At 35.7% G+C, this 19,846-nt stretch overlaps 1 protein-coding gene across 2 annotated transcripts; it reads left to right on the top strand.

Annotated features, from left to right (window-relative positions):
- The first annotated feature begins 269 nt into the window (after positions 1 to 269).
- LOC149575741 (thioredoxin H-type-like) lies at positions 270 to 18,815 on the top strand. 2 transcript variants are annotated; one of them, XM_089815531.1, is made up of 6 exons: positions 271 to 592; positions 3,660 to 3,725; positions 3,867 to 3,917; positions 7,993 to 8,072; positions 10,698 to 10,742; positions 18,276 to 18,815. In XM_089815531.1, exons 1-6 carry the CDS (start codon positions 400 to 402, stop codon positions 18,372 to 18,374), a joined length of 534 nt encoding a protein of 177 aa, XP_089671657.1. In that variant the 5' UTR covers positions 271 to 399; the 3' UTR covers positions 18,375 to 18,815. The 2 variants fall into 2 exon arrangements, with proteins under 2 accessions (XP_089671658.1, XP_089671657.1); XM_089815532.1 differs by lacking the exon at positions 10,698 to 10,742 and having other exon boundaries at positions 270 to 592.
- Positions 18,816 to 19,846: the final 1,031 nt, after the last annotated feature.

Here is a 19,846-nt window from a genome sequence, read left to right on the forward strand (position 1 = left end):
ACATTCCCCTGACAATTTACCCTAAATATCTTAAAACTTACATATAAATTAAAGAAAATATTTACATGACCTACATTAAAGAATTCTTATATTATCATAAAATAAATAAAAAGCAACAGACATTTCCAATATGTCTTCCAGCCCTTAACCATTATAGAGCAAATGTACAAAAGTGTCTCCTTAGATTTAATGAAAATAAATGAACACAAATCCAATTATTTTTTCCAATCAAGCTCATCTATTTGAATAAAGCAGTAACACTAACATAACATTATTAAATTGCTCCTCAACGGCATGATAGTCTCAATTTGAGCTCGAATATAGCCAGTTCTCGTGGAAAAGAAAAGATACTAGTCATTTAAACACTCCACAAGACCAGATTTAGGGTGGAAGTTCAAGATGGGTTCCAGACTGCTACGGAGCATTGCTCGCGGGTATTCATATTCACAGAGGAGGTTCTTATATCCGTGTTCTTCGGCCACATTTCAATCATTGCCCAATTCTGCTTTCGCTTCTTCACCGAGACCTGCTAGTTGGGAGCCCAAGCCCCTTTTTACTCCTGCAAATATTAGATTTTTTGCTGCCTCGCCAGGTTAGTGTTTGTTTGCTTCTTTTTTCATTCTTTCTAAGCACACGAAACATGAATGAGGGGGGCAGAGGGAATAATTAAAATTTGAGAAACTTGAAGAAGGGTTGAGAATATAGCTTCTTTCGTCGTGCAGCACAGTGAATTTGGCTTCTTGCATTATACTTCTCAGTGAGGCTAAAGACTAATTACGTTAGCTTCTGTAGACTACAACACTTTACAATTCATTATCATCCTTCTCATGAAATTATTGTAACTTAAAAGTTTATTGCTGGTAAAGAGATCTAAAAGCTCCATACCATGGACATCCATTTGTGGTATTGAGGCTGTTTTTGTTATGTACCGAAGGGAATCGAGCTCATGTAGTATACTATCCAACAGCTCTAAAGACGAATATGATTCAAATATAAGTTTTGACAGGCCTTATAGATCAAGTTGGTTTGATATATGTTAAAAGTAATATCATCATCGTCAAATTATTGAAATCTTGACCATCTCAAGGGGATAGACTCTAAAGGTTTAAAAGCTTTGTTCCTTGCACTCTGATTTGCGATATTGGGCTTCTTTTGTTGTTCAGCAAAGGGATTCTGTTTTCATGCCACGCACTTTGAGTATATCAAAATAAATAAAAAATTGTTAGCTATAGACCAATTTGCACTCTAATGCCTGTCTAATGTACTTTGACGGACCCTATAGGACAGTTTGGTTTAGTAACACATTCAATTTTATAATTATTATCATCATTAAATTGTTGTGGTTCTCTCCCACAAGGGTTTCCATGTAAATTGTGTATTTGTCTTGTGTTCCTTCTGCTAGATCTCGCATGTGTGGTATTGTTGTGGATGATTAAGTTTTAAAATACTAATTCCGTTGTTATTTAAGTTTAAAAAGTAAAATATTGTTGTTATACCGATTTAAAAATTTTGAACTACAAAATGATACTGACTGATATTAGAAAATCATTACACTTTTTGTTTTTTCCCCCGAAAGTTTGTGTGGTTCTATGCTTGGAAAAAGATCAATCTTATGAGTTCGAAACTATGAAGTAGTGGATAACAAGCACTTTTATCTTAAATCCCAGAAGACAATAATTGGGAAAGGTATATGTTACAAGTGCAGGAATGAAAATGTCCCAACATCCAACAAAGTTGAAGACTAGTTTAGTCTTCAATATATTCAAAAGTTCATTGTTAGGACTGCAGAGTGTTTCTTTGGGATACATCTACTCCTGATTTATTACTGGAAACTCCACCAATACTTGAATTACCAAATTCATTTATTTCGGATACATTGAATTTCAGCATGTTGGTCCGACAAATCATATTGAGAGGAACCTATCAAATTTTAGTTACCTCCAATGAGTTATGTTTGACATGAAAACTTGAATCCTTTAAACAATGAAGCATCTGCAGTGGTGTAGTGGCATTTGAATTACAAACCCTACTGAATTTCAGTTGTCATAAGCTCAACAGAAAAGGCTCTTTCAGCCCAGAAATCTAAACTTTGATGCATGGTCTGAAAGTCAGTTGCCTCCAAATCCAACTCAGTTCTTCAATTGAAATCCATTGTTTCTTTCTTATGTATTAAATGCATAGTTCCAAGAATTGTGGCGATTCATGCAATTCACACGATTCAGCGATTCGATTCAAGCCAAATGTTTTTTTGTGAATCGGTGAATTGAATCAGCGATAAAGGGTTTATGAAATAAGTTACTCTCTAAATTTCAAGGGTTTTTTAAATTTTCCAATTAGTGGCCGATTCGATTCCAATTCATGGCCAATTCACGATTCGATTCGGCCTTGCCGATTCCGATTCCGATTCTTGTTACCTTGATTAAATATATCCCGTGTACTATAAAGAGCTCTTCAAAATTTGCAAGAATAAAAAACTTCTTTTTTGTATTCGTATATAACTTTAAAAAACTCCTAGGTTGTTTCTGATTCAGGTACGTGTTCTGATTCAAGATTTGGGTTCGACATTCGTTCAAATTTTTTGGGTTGGATTCGGATTCCTTTTGGGTTTGTCTGTATAAGAATATATGTTTAAAAAATTAAAAAATTATAAAATAAAGTTATATATATATATAGACACAACACACACACATATACACATAGATACATGTACATATATACATATAATTATACACACACACACACACATATCTGCATATATGCAGCAGCAAATAAGTTATACACCACTATGCTGATATTAATAGCTAAATGCACCAGCATATTAATGTTTCAGTTTAAAATCAATAGTGTCAATATTAATAATCATCCATCATGATCAAATATCATCAAAAGCTATCAAACAAATCATCATTCTGCTGTTGCTATTTAGAAGCACAAAAAGTTATGCTATAGGCTCGATTTAGGCCAAGGTTGTAACTGTTGCCATATTGTACACTTCATACATTAATTATCATACTGGATGATTCAACGGAAGCAGCTTTGGATCAGACTGGATGAAGCCAAGAAAGTAGGGTAAGGATTGGGATTTAACTACAGAAAAGATCTCTTTAGATTTTGTTGAATCCATAGTTTTCTATACATGTTAGCCTATATGCATGAATTATGGTGTATTGTAACAGTATTACAGACATTCCATAATAGGTGTGTGGCAGTTTTATAGATCCCGATTGTTCTCAAGTAGAATATAATTCAAATTAAATATGATTAGTAATTTGAGTCTAATCATGTGCTTGAATCTAATTTGGCATCAAAATCTTTTTGAAAAAGTAAACAAAAGTGTGTTTTCCAACCAAATTCTCCAAAGTTCTGTCTGGGTTCCTATGGTGGAAACCAAAGTTGCCCAAAAGTCGTTTGAATTCTGCCAGGGTTCCTCCTCGAGAATTCCCAGCAAAAGTCGGTCTTTGTGGCAGACTTTTGACAGAATCTAACAAGGACCAGACTTTGGAGAGAATTGAACCAGGAATTCCTAGGTCCAGGAGAGAATCTAGTAACTCATAAAAACTCTATAAACATGTGTTGCTATTTGCTTTCCAACTATAGTGATTACATCAATAAACCACGTGCATCTAGTACTACTGATGTATCAGTTATATCATTTCCAGGCTCATCAAAAGTTCTGGTAGTGAATTCAGATTTGGAATTCTCAAATTTGCTTAGCAAAGCTCAAGGTATGTTTCTTTTCTATTCTAGTTAACTTGAAGAAGAATAGAGCTTTTACAATTTATTAGCCTTTTATGCATCTTACTGTATTTTTTGTTGTAGCAGAGGGAAGAAATATCTGAGATTAGATTTTGTTGCTTGTTTTACAGAGGAAAAGAGTCTTGCAGTGGCCTATTTTACTGCAGTATGGTGTGGGCCATGTGAGTCATCATATTTCTTCAATCAAATAAAATGGATTTTTCTATTCTTATTTAGAAACATTTACAAGACTTGGTTCAAGGCAGCAAACTGAGGACTTCATTGACAGTCCATGCTGTTATCTTTTTTTGTTCACAATATAACTTTTCTTACCTATCAAATGTTAAATGCATTATCATCAAATGCATCCAAGTATGTGATAGCACCTTTAGCAATGCAACTGTCATAATATGTTTCCAATATAATATTGCAAAAATTGTGATAGTGCATTAACTTTCAGGAGTCATAACTTTTGACTCGGACTTGGGTTTTCTCTCAAAATTTTGCAGTGGCCTTGTTAAGAGGAGTTTGGTGGTTTGACAATTAAGCTATGCTCCATTGTGTCCAGAAAAAAAAATTTCAGGTCCCAGAAAATCCGTTTAGACCCCCAAAACTCTGTTTCCATAATCTTTGTGCCTTTTTTAGAGTTTTGTGTTTTGTAATAACTTCGAATGAGTATTTCCAAATTTGAAGATTAGTTGGCAGGTCTAGTTGTCGTAGTTTAAGGAAAGTCCAGTTTTATTTTCAGCTTTGTAGGAGTTAATTTCGAAGGTTACAAAAAATGACAAATTTCAAGATTTGTAAAAATATGTCAAAAAAGGTAATTTTCTGTTTTTTCGAATTTAGGGTGTTTTTGGTTATTTAAGAAGTTGTAGAACGATTTAGAAGGCAGGATGGTGAATGGAAAATGTGTGAGCTTCGAAATTGCATCTGTATTTTTCTTTATGTTTTCTCTCTATTGAATGTAATACTGTGAGCAGATACTTGGGTACTACATCAATTTCTGTGGAAAATGAGTCCCAGTAAACTGTTATAGTAGTCACTTGAGAAAACAGAAACAGTCTAAATGCCAAAGACATTTTTTTATCACATAACTTAGTAACTGTATAAAATGTGAGAAGTTCTAGGTCTGGGAGAATGGTTCATCAACCAAATGTGTAAGATCTGACTATGGAGCCACCCACCCAAGATCTAGAGGCTTAATGGAAAGCATAAAATACTCAGAAGATCAATATGAAAAGATTAAGTTGTTTGTATATCAAAGTATGCAAATAAAACAAATGTACAATGTATGAGAGACCCCGTGATGCCCCCTTTTCGAAACTAGAAATAGCTAAATCAATAAATGACCAAATAAGTTTAAATTAAAGAATTAAAGTTATTGACAGCTAATCATACTCTTATATGTATCTTGTATATATGAAGATTATCCATATCAATATTATCATTACAATGATGAAAAGGTGAAGGTAACAACCAAGTATTGGATTCATTATTTAGTCACAAATAGAATAATATATGGACCGTCAATAGCATAATGTGTAGTGTCCCCTTTTGGGATCACCTTTTACCTTGCCTTTGCTCTCAAAATTTGAAATATAATATTGTTTTTGTTGCTCCTTTTGGCTTGGAATTAAACCTCCTTTATACTTTATTGAGAATGTCATCACCATTCATTAGAATTCAGTCACCACTTTTCATTGTTGCCTTACAGAGTAATATATTATTCCCCAAAATTCTCTCCCTTCCATGTCCCTCAAAAGAAACATCCTCCCTTTATATCTTCCAGTGTAGAGGAGAGTTACACCTCTTCATCATTTCTTCCCTTTGCAACAATCACTTGATTTGGCACCAACAGATTTGGACAACCTCTCACAAAACTTGGCCATATGCCCAGTCAAGCTGCATCTGAAACACTTAATTAGCAGACATTTGTATTCCAACTCCTGCAATCTCTTTCCTAGAATGGAAGACTATCAAATTGTTTGTTTGAGAGGCTTACTTAGGTAAATTCAACATGAATTTGTAAGAGGTTGGAATCATATTGCCCAGGGTAGAGGCACAATATGAATAGACTCCTAAGGATTTTTTTATAAGCTTGAACAACTCTTTTGTCCTGAATTCCAGAGGGTTTGTACATTCTAATCTAGATAGGAGCATCCTTGATTTGTCTAGAATGGAGGTCAAAACCTTGGGACCGAGCGCTAGCATAGAGTCCCATGTTCCCCATAAATTAGGGCCCTTTAAAATTTTATACCTTTCAAATTTTAACTTAAACACAAACTGAATAAAACCTAGAGCCAAGAAGGTGATATCTAGAACCAAGCCGGCCCAATCATGAGCTGCCCAACACCTGATTCAATCCATAGACGGCTAGATTCCTTAGAACTTGGAAACAATTGCTTGCCTTTTGAGATTATCGAGCTCTGAATATAAGAAATGATCTGGTATAACAATGTCCTAAATTGCCCCAGAGATAACAATTTTGACATTTGCAATGGCAAGCTTGGTAGGGTGGTTCTCTATATCCTCCTTAACACTCGCCTCCTTCGCCAATTCACAAAAAAAACTGCTGAGCTCTTGAGCATAAAGTGCAAGAATATCCTTATCCTTACAGCCTGCTGAATCAGAGGGGAGATCCTACTTTTTGCCTTTACAAAAACCCTTGCTTGTTGCCATTGTTATACTTACAAATAAAATAGATACTCTTTATTATTTCTATTTCTGCAACTCCAATATGAAAAAAAAACCGAGGACACATGATGCAGCAAAATAATAGCTTGTTGAATATCATTCTCATATGCATACCAACTGCTTGACAAAATTCTTAATTGCAAAAGGTGTTAAGATATCGGTTCAAATAGCTAGGGGATTTTCCATCTACTAACCAAAGAAGTGTTGAATTTCTAATTAACGTATTTTGTCATAACTACCCAATGACGTGTGCTCAAGATGAACTATGTCAAATTATCCTCTTGACACTTTTCAGTGACAACTCATTTTGATTTCCTTGATTACCATATTTTAAGCAGGTTTGCCCAATATTTTGTGCTTTATCCTACCATAGGTCTAAAATGTGGAATGAAATACTTGAATAATAGTTGGACTTTGTTTTTGAAAGCATGTTATTTTCTTCGCCATTTAACATTCAAACTCAAATTGTAATATTGCTCTCGAGATTCAATAATGTAGTTTTGGGGTCAAACTCATTGACCCCTGTTTCATGAGTAAGTGGTTCACAATACCCATCTATCATGAGAACAAGTGGAACACTTAGCACTCATTGCGTCTAGGTGATTGTCATATGGGTGAAGCATTGGACTTTCCTAGGAGGTCACCCAACCCAATATTGTTCCAACTCATCATGAATTTCCTCCAAGGTTAAGCCCACTTAGCTTGCATGAGTTTGAGTAGCACTGGGATGGGTGACCTCCTAAGAAGACCCGATGCTTTACCCCTATGAGCATCACCTAGATGTAATGAGTGCTAAGTGTTCCATTCATGCTCATGAGAGGTGGGCTATTTTGAACCACTACTCATGAAACATGGGTCACTGATTTTGACCTGAAAACTACACTGTTGAATCCTACTAGCAATATCACAATTTGACTTGATGTGGAAAATGTCTCCCACATATCTGTCAAAATCAAGTTGATGCATATAAATGTCTAATGAAAGACCCAACATTATGAAGGTTAATTGTAATGATGAAATTGAGATGTAATGTATGTAAGTTTAAAATACACATGAAATTTAATTTACTGCACAAATGTGCATGCTCTAAATATTATATGATGGATTCAATAGAAGAACATAGGCTTTTTAAAAAGTAGCCAACCAAATTACCTTCAAGAAAATTCCTGTGCAGACAACAAGCCCATAATGAAATTTTAACCAAGACTAGCCTAGGGGCATCACATATGACACATGAACATAACATATACTTGTGTTTCTATCAATATTGGAAATTTGTTTGCTTTAATATGAAATGACCCTTGGAATGCACCGTATCCTTTTATAGTCAAGTGCAATTATTATCTTGAAATTCACAACTAATAAAATTTTTATGTATATATTCCTTACCTCAATGTGAATCTGAAATTATAATTAATTATTTGCTTGTTAAGTAAATCAATGTGAATATTTTCCTTACGTCATTTTCACTTTTACTAACATAGAAATGCATTTGGATTCTATTAACCACTCCAGTTAATTTCACTCATCTTGATTATGATCAAGTTATTATTATTTTTACAGGTCGAACAATAGCACCTCTTGTTGACAACTTGAGTGCGAGCTATCCTAATGTGACATTTATGAAACTAGACGTAGATCAGGTATATGCTGAAATTGGTGGGTTTTTCATGTTAAATATTTTCACCTTTTCTTGCAAGCGATAAGCATAAATCAATGTTGCATTCTTTTCCATTACAGGCTATATTTTTCTCCTTGTAGGAAAGAGTTGAATATACCAACTTATCTGTTTCTTTTCATGCTGCAATTTTAAGCATTAGAGAGGATCACTTCATAAGTACAATATACTTGATACAAAGTGTATATGAATGAAATCCCTTTATGGCAACTTGAGGGCATGATTATATTTTTTCTTTGAATTAAGAAGTAGTAATGAGCTTAGAGTCTTCCCTTGGAGCCTTTTCTTGTTTAGATACTTTGTCCACAACTAGATTTTTGTGCATAACAAGATGCTTGCTTGCTTGGTTATGTACTTAGGTAGATTCTCTTATAACCTCCCTTGCACTAAGAGGTGTATTTGTTGAATCTTAATGAAATTTTTGGCTTTGTGTACTCTTGAGATTACGTTTGTTTTCTTTCCTATATATCTACCCTATCATAACATCAAAGGGGCTAGGGGATAAATAGTCAAAGACAAAGCAATAGGAGACTCTAGTAAAAGAATGTAAAGTGCTCCCAAGGACTGCTGGATATAAATCAGCTTCTCTTACGACATTTTAGGATGCTTTCCATTGTACCCTCTCAAGAGCTGAAACAAACATATTATTGACATTTTACCCATCCAATCTATATGGAAAGCTATTGACCTCTAATTTAGTAATTCATCTGTTCTCACAATGCCTTTTAAAAAGGTCGTGGAAATTGGGAATCTCTATCAAAACTCTAGAACTTGATAAGCCAAAAAGAATCCTAACTTTAGAAAACTGATGTACCTGCATCATGTGCATTGAGGGTATTTTTGCGAGGAATAAGAATATACATTTTACAAAATTGGTCCATAAACAAAAACAAATAATCATGACTTCCATTGGACATGGGTATTCCTTGTTCAAATTCTACAATCATTCAGGGTATTTTTGCGAGGAATAAGAATATACATTTTACAAAATTGGTCCATAAACACAAACAAATAATCATGACTTCCATTGGACATGGGTATTCCTTGTTCAAATTCTACAATCATTCTTTCATAGAAGGAAGCAGTAATGGCATGCATATATTCAACTTCATATTGCTTTGGTTACAGACCTTGTTTTTTCTTAAATGTTGTTTTAAACATACACCTGTCCTTTTTTCCTTTTGATTATTCTTGGATTTCAAATCTAGCTTGGTTAATTATTTAGCATCTTATAGCTGGTACGAAAGATCATGAATCTGTGGGCACCTTCTTCTGACAATTGTCTATTTAAAGCATGGAAATTAATACCCCTCTTCTACGAATCATCTTAATTAGATACACCAATTATTGGACAGCCACATGGAAAAATACTAGGATGCATAATAATTTGGTCTAACAAAGACTAAAATTGTTTCTGAATCTCATTAGCCTCTATCATTGATTACTAATGAGGACCAATCCTGGGAAGAGGACTGTTTGGTATCAAATAAATTCTATAATGAATTGCCCTTTTTTAAGCCATATCCAGACTCTTAGAAGACCACCTCGAACTACTGTACATCTCCAGTTTTTGCCCTGTTTGTTAATAAACATATAATGAGAGGCATTGCATTGAAGAACTTGATAATTGGTCTATTTTCAAAAAAGAAAAGGAAACTTAGCATTGGCATTGATAAACTTCTTCGCTTGAGTGGCACAGTGGTACTTTGGAAATATTTTTTTGGTTTGCCTAAATAAGATTTGTTGATGTGGCTTTCCCAAACCCTCACCAATTGATATTGGTCGGCTCTTCTCATGAAGATTGTATTTTGCGTACATATAGAACCTGGTAAAGACTACACACCACATTTGAAGAGAAAGTATTTGCCACAGCTTCATCAACGAAGTGTTTCAGAATACTAAGATAAGGAATTCCAAACATTCCAACTACTCTGTTGACCACATGCTTTGCTTTATTGTCTCACAGGATGCGGTCTGGTAGTACACAAAACCATCTTGTATGCATATGAGTCATTTGGCTACAGTAAAAATTGTATGACTTTTCAACTGGGTGAAAAGCATCACTAATGCCATTTTTCTACCATTTTGCTAGTCATCTGAGTGGCTGGATTACTTAGATGATTTATTTTACCTGTTCTGACCTGCTGAACTCTTTGCAACTCTGGTTTTTGATATATGCCCTCATAAAAGGTGTCTTATATTCATCTTCAGGAGTAGTGGCAATATCAGCCAACTTTACTAACATGTCTGATCCATTTCTGATTAATCTTCTCCTACAATAGCATGAGAAGGAAGAAAGGTGATAAAGACATGATTGCTTGTAGCTGAATTTAATAATGCCCAGTCTCTGCAAAGTTCAACGTATATTCTTCATAAGCAAAGTATTTCCAGCTCTTGCATCAAAATTTTAGTTTTTTTGCTCTTGTCATAGTCTTGATTAGATGGATTTGCACGAATGTTAACTATACCATGTGGTGTCACTCTAATTTTATCTGGAGAGATAGGTCTCATGCTGGCTTCTTGTTTGATTCAATTAGTTGGAATTTAAAAGTGTTTTGCGCAAACAATTAATTACATTTTTCATCTGCAGGAAAATCTTTCAAACACCTTGAGAAATTCAGGAGTTTCATCAGTGGTGAGTATTCATCATATAAACCTTTTAATAATTTGTTGTGATACTGCTGATAGCTGTTAGTGTGGGTATGCCTTTGTAAACATGAGTATCGTTGACCATCAATTTGACTCTTGATCCCTTCATTTAAGTATATTCTTATGCTTATCATTTTCAAGATTTCTGATTTCTCACAAGGCATAATATGTATAGACAAGTTTGACATGACTTCAGTGGGTGACATCTATTGTTTATTATTGTAAGTTTAATTTAAAATATGGATTCATCAATTTAAAAATACTCAACTAATATGTAAAGAGCTGAATGCTATGTTTCCACCTTTCATCTACAAATGGATAGACAAAGCCCTTCTCAACTTATGCAAATTCCCCACACTGCATATAAATCATATTCAACGCAGATGATGAAATTAAGATGCTCAGAATGATAGGAATGTATGGAAACACAAAAAACAGAGTTCACACATCATGAAAAATGAGACCAACACCCACTGTAAAGCTCAAGAATCCCTCAAAAAGAAGAAAAAATCAGAAAAGGAGTATTTCAATGTCTTGTGCCACTATCTCAGAGGTTGTACTAGTGTTACGTCACCTGTGTGGTACACTAGAACATACAAAAATACTCAGTGTTGCTCCTTCACACCTGCTCTGTGTTATATACAGGCCAGATGATAGTAATGGGATATTGTTATATCTAACAAAGGGACGAGCGTTCCTTAAATAGATTTACAAAGCAGTTGTTTCTAAAAGGAACAAATGTTGATAGAAGGCATAATAGGAAACTTTCCTATAAAGACTAATGATGACTAGATGGCCATTAAAGAAACATTCTATCATGGATGATATTATCCTAATACCCTCCCTTAATGGTCATTGTACAAATGTGGGGACATTCTGCGGTGGCTAAGACCTTCCCTGGATCTGCAAAATGTTAGAGACCAAGAACTTCTGCAGAAGAGTACTATGACACTAAATAGATTGCAACAAGCCACTGAAAAACCTAGAAATTGAAGTTTTACAAAGCATTGTTTTTTCCTGAAAAACGGTAAAATCCCTAAAACCCACACAACTTTGCATATTGCAAAACCCAAAGAATCATTTCTGAGGAAAAAATCGACTAACCCAGAAAACAAAATCTCACGTGATCATTGTGGGTTACAGATGTCTAGATACGATTTCTGAGGAAAAAATTGACCAAAACCAAACAAGCATGAATTTTGTCTCAATATTGTTGAAAGACATAAGAAAATTTAACAAAGACCCAAAAAAGATCTCAAAAAACCTAGAAAGAATCTGAAATTAGAATAGAATTTCATTTGGCACAAAATTTGAGGCACAAAACAATCTGAAAGGAACTCAGTTGAGATCTTGAATAACCCAGCAAGTATCTGCAAGGAAAATAAATTTTCAACTCGAATTGAAGGTGAAAACCCTATTAGAAGTTGCAGAAACCCTAGGCAGCTGACTGGCAGTTAGGTAGAGAGATGGAACAACAAAAAATGACAAGAGATTCTTGCCTGATGCAGGTTGAAGGTCTGCTAAGATAATATCTAAACCAAACAAAACAAGAAAAGGGTCAAAAAAATCCTGTCACGAGCATGAAAAGATCATGTGAACCAAAAAAAGATCATGAAATGATTGCGGGAACCAGAAAAATGACCATCGGTTTGTAGATAACTCAAACATGATCAAATGTGAACACAGAGAAATGGACAACTCTGACTGTGGGAGCAAAAATTGACCAAAAAACATGTTGCGTGGGAGCTCATACGTAAGAAAAAACCATCGAATGAGTTGCCGAAACTTGTAGATGGGTTGAATGAGGTAGAACAAGCAGACCGATGAAAAATGCTGCAAGCTGGTTTTTAACCAGAAACCCTAGACAACGCTATGAATAAACGGATTTGAATGGATTCATTTTGAAAAAAATTAAAGAACATAAGATTTCATAATGAAATTCTAAATTTTTCAATTTTATTTTTTCCTAAGCTTAGATACCATGACACAAGCCAAATGATAGAATAATGGGATAGTGTTATATTAAACAGAGGAATAAACGCTCCTTACATAGATTTACAAAGACATTTCTAAAAGAAACAAACGTTGACAAAAGACAAAATAGGAAACTTCCCTATACAGACTAAAGACGACTAGATGACCATTAAAGAAACAGTCTATCTTCGAAGATGCTATCCTAATACTCTGCCTCAAAACTTGAGCAAATTGTGTCTATTCATTGAACAATGTCATTTTTGTTTTTACAAAGATTACATGAAGTTTCTTTTTAAGAGTAAACATTTAAACATTTGTATGAACAAGTTTGAAGATTTGCTTTTTGATGTACTTATATAAACCCATTTTCCTTAATAACATTTAAATCTACTTTTAGGTTTTTAATTAATTTAAGTCTTCAAACATGGGCGCAACTTTAATATCATTTAAAATAATATAACTTGTGTGCACATTGACTTTATAAAATACTTTAATATTTTGGCCTCCAAAATATAATCCATTAATTGCACTTTAAGTCACTTAAATGAAGGGTCATGAATCCATTGAATATAAATTGACATTTGTATCTTTATAAATAATTATTAATAAAGTAATCACTTTATTAATAATTAAAATAACATAACTCCACAAATAATTATTATTCCTTAAGTTGCAGATTTAGATTTAGATGCGGATGTGAGAATTAGATGCACCTCTAGTATATGTATCTGAAAAAGGAGTGGAAAGACCGAGTCTTGCTGAAAAAACAGGGGAACCTCCTTAACCTCATACTAGATGTGGGAAATGAAGTGGTTCTCCATCTCCATAACCGCTATGTCACAAAGCTGGTCAATTTTGTTATCCCTCGGTAAATGATGGTTAGATTGAAAGCAGAGTCTGTGTGAACCCACTCTAAAGGGGCCAAGAGAGATATGGAGTGCATGCGACCAACTGTGGGATAAATAGGAGGGGCAAACAATGATCCTGTCCCGAATATCTAAATAGTGCTCAACATGAAATGTCATTCTTGGGCTCAACCCTCCAGGGGGTTGATATTGAGTTTTATAGGATCGTTTTTCTGCAAATGTAATAACACTACCATTTATTTCTGTGTGTTTCAAATGCAGATTTGATTGTCATATAAATATGAGAAGAGGAGACATGTTTCATGAAAAGACATGTCTCTATATGGTAAATTATAAAACTTAATCATCATAAGACAATATATTAACAATAATATATATATATATATATATATATATATATATATATATATATATATATATATATATATATATATATATAAGTAGATATAGGAGAGTTTGTCTAATTGATGAAGGATTATCTCTAGATCCATTCAATCAGACTGAAGTTACAACATTAGCAGTTGACCCAAGTAGTGAGGATGTACAGTCTGTAAATATCCATCAATAGATGAGTGAGGGCATCCAAAAAGTATTGGAAAGGAGGAAGGTGATCGATGTTAATCCCGATAGATCCCAGAAGAGCCGAAGCTTGAGCAGATCAACAACGAGACCTCCCTGTGGGGTCTGAGTGTGCATTACACTCTAAGGAGCAATAGGCAAGGTAGGAATATATGTGACGTCCCTTTGAGGAGTCCATGAAGCACCGTAGGCGATGTAAGAAACAAATCAAGTCGAAGATGGTGCTGAGCTTGAAAGGATGGGCCTTGAACTCGATTTGGACAATACTATGTGGAGTAGTTTGCCAACAATGGATAATGTGCACAAGAAAAAGGGAAGCCCAATCCAACTCTAACAAGAAGGGTCCCCAAACCATAGAACCATAGAGCATAGTCGGTCTGATAAAAATGTCCATAAGAGTCAACTTGGACGTTGTATCCTGAAAGTGATGCTTGAAATACTGTCACTCAACAAGGGCCAAGAAACAATACCCTTTATTGATACGAGGCTAAAGTGTCGGCCTCATGCTAAAACAAAGGCCAAAGAACTTGTCCCCCAAATATGTGTAGGAAGATGGGAGCTCAATACACTCTGGAAGAAGTGAAGGTGAAGTCTTCAGATGGTTGAAGACCACCACCTTGGTGTTACCTAGGTTAAATGTAAACTATTGTGAGTTTGAAAAGGATGCAAGGCCATCAAGAAGTCTTTGCAATCCATCAAGAGAGGAGGCCAGGAGTACCACATCATCCACAAAAAGAAAAATGTAGATCAAGACCTAGTGTAAGGAGCAACTGTCACCTAGAAGGGAGTGCGCCTAACAATAAGCCTCCAGCTCATCAATGTATAGTCCAAGCAATGTGGGAGATAGAGGGTATCCTTGCTTCACCCAATGGTGCTTCGAATGAGCTTGGACAATCCCTAGGGGGTCGTAATGAACCCAACCATTGATTCGTAAAGTCTTACAATCGCTGTCAAAAGAGTCTTAAAAATCCCAATGTCTTGAAGCCTCTAAAAAAGAATCGTGTTGGGGACCGAATCAAATGCTTTGCGGAAATCCACAAAGAAACAATAAACCTTCGAGGAACGATTTCGTGCTTCCTCTGTAATTTCCCTAAGGGTGATGATGTGGTCCGTGGTTGGGAGTCCAGATGGTAACCGACCTGGCCCAAGCTCAAATATGCCTTTGATCCAACTCCCGGTAAAGAATAATATACATAATAGTAGTATGAAGTTTGAAGAAAGTGTGCCCAATCATGATGGTCCTCTAAATGTTGGGATAAGAGGTAGGCCCAACCTTATGAATCAGATGGATGATGTGTCATGACCAAGAGGAGGGGAATCCTATGCAAACCACTCTTTTTATCAACTCTGTGAGGAAGGAACACAATGCCTTTATGCCATACTTGAAGAGTTTTGCTTGGAAATGCCTGGAACCCTTCCTCAGCTGCAACCCTACTGCTTTTCAAACATCTAACTGCCTCACTGATGTTGCTGACAATGAAAAGGTAGCAGTAGGGGGAGGGGTGACAATAATGGAGGAGTGGCCCAAAATGTTGTAAAGGGTGGAGGTGTGAGAAACCAACAGACCGAGGTCTAAGGTGGTGGAGAAGGGGTTTGCAAGGGAAAAGGGTGTGCCATAAGGCCTTAGGGGACTAAAGGAGCAAGGTCCAAAGGGATTGGCTACGATGTGAGATGAAGACACTTTTTAAAGCGGAGGAAGAGGTGGTAGGAGTGCTTTTGTTGTGCATCAAGAGGAGGATGAAGGGTAGAGGCAATGCACACATTACGGTGAAAGGATTTGCAGTCATCATTAAACCACTGGTTATGGGGGCAAGGGTTCCTACGAATAGGTGAGGAGGTCTAGGGGGTGGTGTAGTCTCTCAAATGGATTTAGAAAGGCAGTCGAGGAAGGTGGATGTTCTTTCCCTAAGGGGGTTGGGTTAAGGGGGAGGAGCCGCCTGAGGTGCAAGGCGAAGAGGGCACAATCTCTATTGTCGAAACAAAAGGAGATGTGGGCAGAAGTAGAGATGGGGAGGGGGGGTGGGTGGCGAGGTGGGGTGGGGTGGTGGGGATGGAGGGAGAGGGTCAAGGGGGAGGAGCAAGGGAGGACAACAAAAAGTGATTCTAAGGAGGGCACGATCTGCCAATAGAAGGTGGCTGATGGTAAAGTGCATAATGAAGGGAATGAGAGAGGAACAAGAGAGGGTGTCATCAACCACTCTCGCATCCCCCACAATGAAGCCAACAAGTAAACAAATTGGAAACATGAAGGCAAGGGAGGCCATTGAGAATTACCGAGTCAAAGAACTCACAAAATGGAGCAAATGATGGTTGTACCTTGTGCAAGGGCCTACTGAGTCATGTGAGGATCTGTGGAGACCAATTGTGAGAGAGAGAATTCGAATATGCAGATCATGACATTGATAATCCATTCACCATAGACATTTTAGAAGCTCAATACAATAAGTACATAGCAAATTAACAAAATTCAAATTCTTTAATTGTAAAAATATGTTGTACATATAGCAAAAATGAAAAATGCCCAAAGGCTCCAGATTTCATTCATGAGATCAAAATAGCATAAAAGAGAAGCTCGACTAAAACGCTAAACAGTAAATGAAGGAGAGTTCACCTTTTTAGCCTCCAAATAGGGTTTGGCAATTTTTAATAGATACTAATACCCACGTGGGGCCCACCCATCAATAAAAAATAACTCTATTGAAAAACATTGAACAAATTTACATGTTGGGAAACAGGGGACAACATTGGGTACCAAGGATAGTCAGGAGACAACCTGGTCGTCTGTTGTACCCAACACCATCCTCAAGTTTCCTCTAACGCCCAAAAAGATATTTTGGAAACGTCCCCAAATTTTGACAAAAAGGGGACGGAAATGGGACGATGAAATCTCATCCCCAGTTCCCCGTTTTGTACTTGAGACTGGAGCAAGGGTTCCAAGGCAAAGGTCGTGTCCTTGTGGAATACGGATTATAACTTGATGGGTTTAAAGCAGTAGAAGACAAAGTCTAGATGTTGCGCAATCCAAGAATAGCCATTGGCATTATATTTTTTAAACATCTTTATTTTCCACCAATAAAGCATGCATGTTCATAAGATGAGCCCTTTGCCAGGAAACATTGATAAATGTGAAGATTATCAACGAGAAAGCTAATACATGTGTATATGTGTCTTAGGCTATTTTATCTTGTTATAGAACCCATATGCAGGTTACAATTGCTCATATTGTTCAGCCAACTGCCATTTTTTGAGATGCTATATGCTCACACATAATAGAAGGAAGGCCATGTACTGTTTCAAGCTCATTCATTAAATGGTATCCATGTATTCAAATTCCCGAGGAGCATCCAGCAGTGACTGATATCTAATTTTATTACAGCATATATTCATGACCCCTTGTATTGTGACATCCAGTGACTATTAGTAGATGGTTAGATATACATAGTTGTAATTGTCTGCACGTTCTTTGTAAAATGGCACAGAATTTTTTTTCTTACAGTCTGGATGGTTCTTAAATTCATCTCTCTATCCTATTAAGGTTGATTTTGATAAGTTACCATACATGACATAGCATTACCAGGGTTCATCTGGTGCGTGACGATGTTATCCCTGATTGTTTCCTGTTATTTGGCATTATGTTTTTTTACTTCCAGTAATTGCTTTGAATGTGTCAAATATTGCAATTTAAATACTCATTTCATTGTGGGTAGGTGGTATGATAGGAAATGGCACATTTTGGTTCACCATATATTGATCATGGTGTTATAACTTTTTCTGATGCTCTGATTGACTAAAGTCCAAAATCAATTTCTGGGTTCTTGTTCCTTTTTACTGTTGTGGTAGATTTTTCAAAAGAAGAAACATTAATCAATAGTCATATAGACCTACCATGATAATTTCTTATATTGTGTAGTTTCTCAAAAGTTAGTAGATGCCATCGGCTTATTTATTTGTGAAAAAATCTACTGTTTTTAGATGCTAGAGTTGCTTTCTTTGCGACAGAACTTGTTTTTCATTTTAATTTTCTTTAGGTCACATTTGGGTGTACAAATCAACCGAACTAAAATTCTTGATCTGAACATTTGTTTCTGCTGTCCCTGCAGCCAACTTTTCATTTCTACAAAAAAGGTGTAAAGGTTGCAGATCTTATCGGAGCAGATCCTGTCCGCTTAAAAGAAATTATTGGAAATTTATCAGATTGAATTTTCAGCTCATACTGAAATTCAATTAAAACATCGAGTTGTGATTCCAAGATAGGCATTTCAAAATTGAACAACTGCAAGTACATGTAGTTATATCTTGAATTGTTAGAAAGTATTTAGTTTTTATAGCATAGCCATTTATATTTGAAATATTTATAGGTCATAAATATATATATTAATGGAAACATATTTGATGCTCTAGAGACCATTCAGAGTAGCAACAGATTACCAGCTGTTTTCACGATCTTTTGGTATCTTTTACTAGCTCATTCTGATTGGTTGCAGGCAAGGGACTGATACTGTAATTTTATGGGTCACATGAGAGCCATGTAAGGCAAGCCATAAGATACCAGTGTTCCAAGTCACTTTAGTTCTATGAAAACCCTTCCTCTGTAATTATTGCACTGCTATTATTCTGTTTGAGATGTCCTTTGCGGACAATGACATGTAGATACTTGTTTGGCAGAAGATTGGAAATGAAGGCACTAAGGCAAAGCTGGATGAAGAAATGTAGGACAAGCTAAATTGGTTCATGTAAGAAGGATCTTAAGAAAGTACAATAGAAGTTAATCAAATATTGAGACAATGGATTTGATGAGGACAGGCCTGAAAAAAACTAAAGAAAGATGGAAAACCCTTCACCCAATTGAAAGAAATAAAATTACAATTTTTAGGTTGTGGTGATAGCAATCAAAGCTTTAGCTAGAGGGTAAAATATGCAGAATTTTAGAGGTGATTCATTGTTGATACATGTTCTTAAGACAATACAAATAGCAAAATTGAAGCAAAACTCACTCTGAGAATGGTAAGAGTGATAAAGCTAATGGGTGTAAAAATCTACAAGTATAATGTAACTCAAAAGTGGCAATTGAAGCAGCAAAAAGGGGATTCTGCTGGATCTTCAAATTATTAGCATAATATAGGAAGCAAATGCCAGTAGAATGATAGAGACTGTATCACAACATTTGAAATGATAAACACAATGGCAGGATTGGTGACAAAGTAGGAAATGAGCGTGGACTTAGGAGGGATTGTATTTGAACAAATTCACTCCCATGTGAAGCACAAATGTTTATTGTAAGGGAATTTTGAGGTTATACAAAATACTCAATGAAGAAAAATGCAATTAGGATTGAATGCTAAAAAGGGTTGAGTGAGTTGGCATCTTGTGTTTGGGTAAATTGAGTATCACGATGTAGCATTGATTGAATGACAACCACGAATTGCATGATGTGTAGGTAAGGCAAACCTATAATGATGTTCACATCACACTAAAGTACTAGAAAACATTGGTAAGCTGAAGAAAGGGTGATGTAAATTCTAGTGAATAGTTAAGCAGTGATGGGATAACATTAGGGTAATGGAGGCTTTTGCCAAAGCAATAATGGCATTCTATCCCACTCAAGCAATATAAAACATCAATAGGTGGAAGGGAAGATGATGGAAAAAATCTGCCACTCCATATTGAAAGC

Source organism: Cupressus sempervirens, chromosome 2 (genome assembly GCF_028749045.1).
Source record: "Cupressus sempervirens isolate cs-2001-9-10 chromosome 2, ASM2874904v1, whole genome shotgun sequence".
Classification (NCBI taxonomy): domain Eukaryota; kingdom Viridiplantae; phylum Streptophyta; class Pinopsida; order Cupressales; family Cupressaceae; genus Cupressus; species Cupressus sempervirens.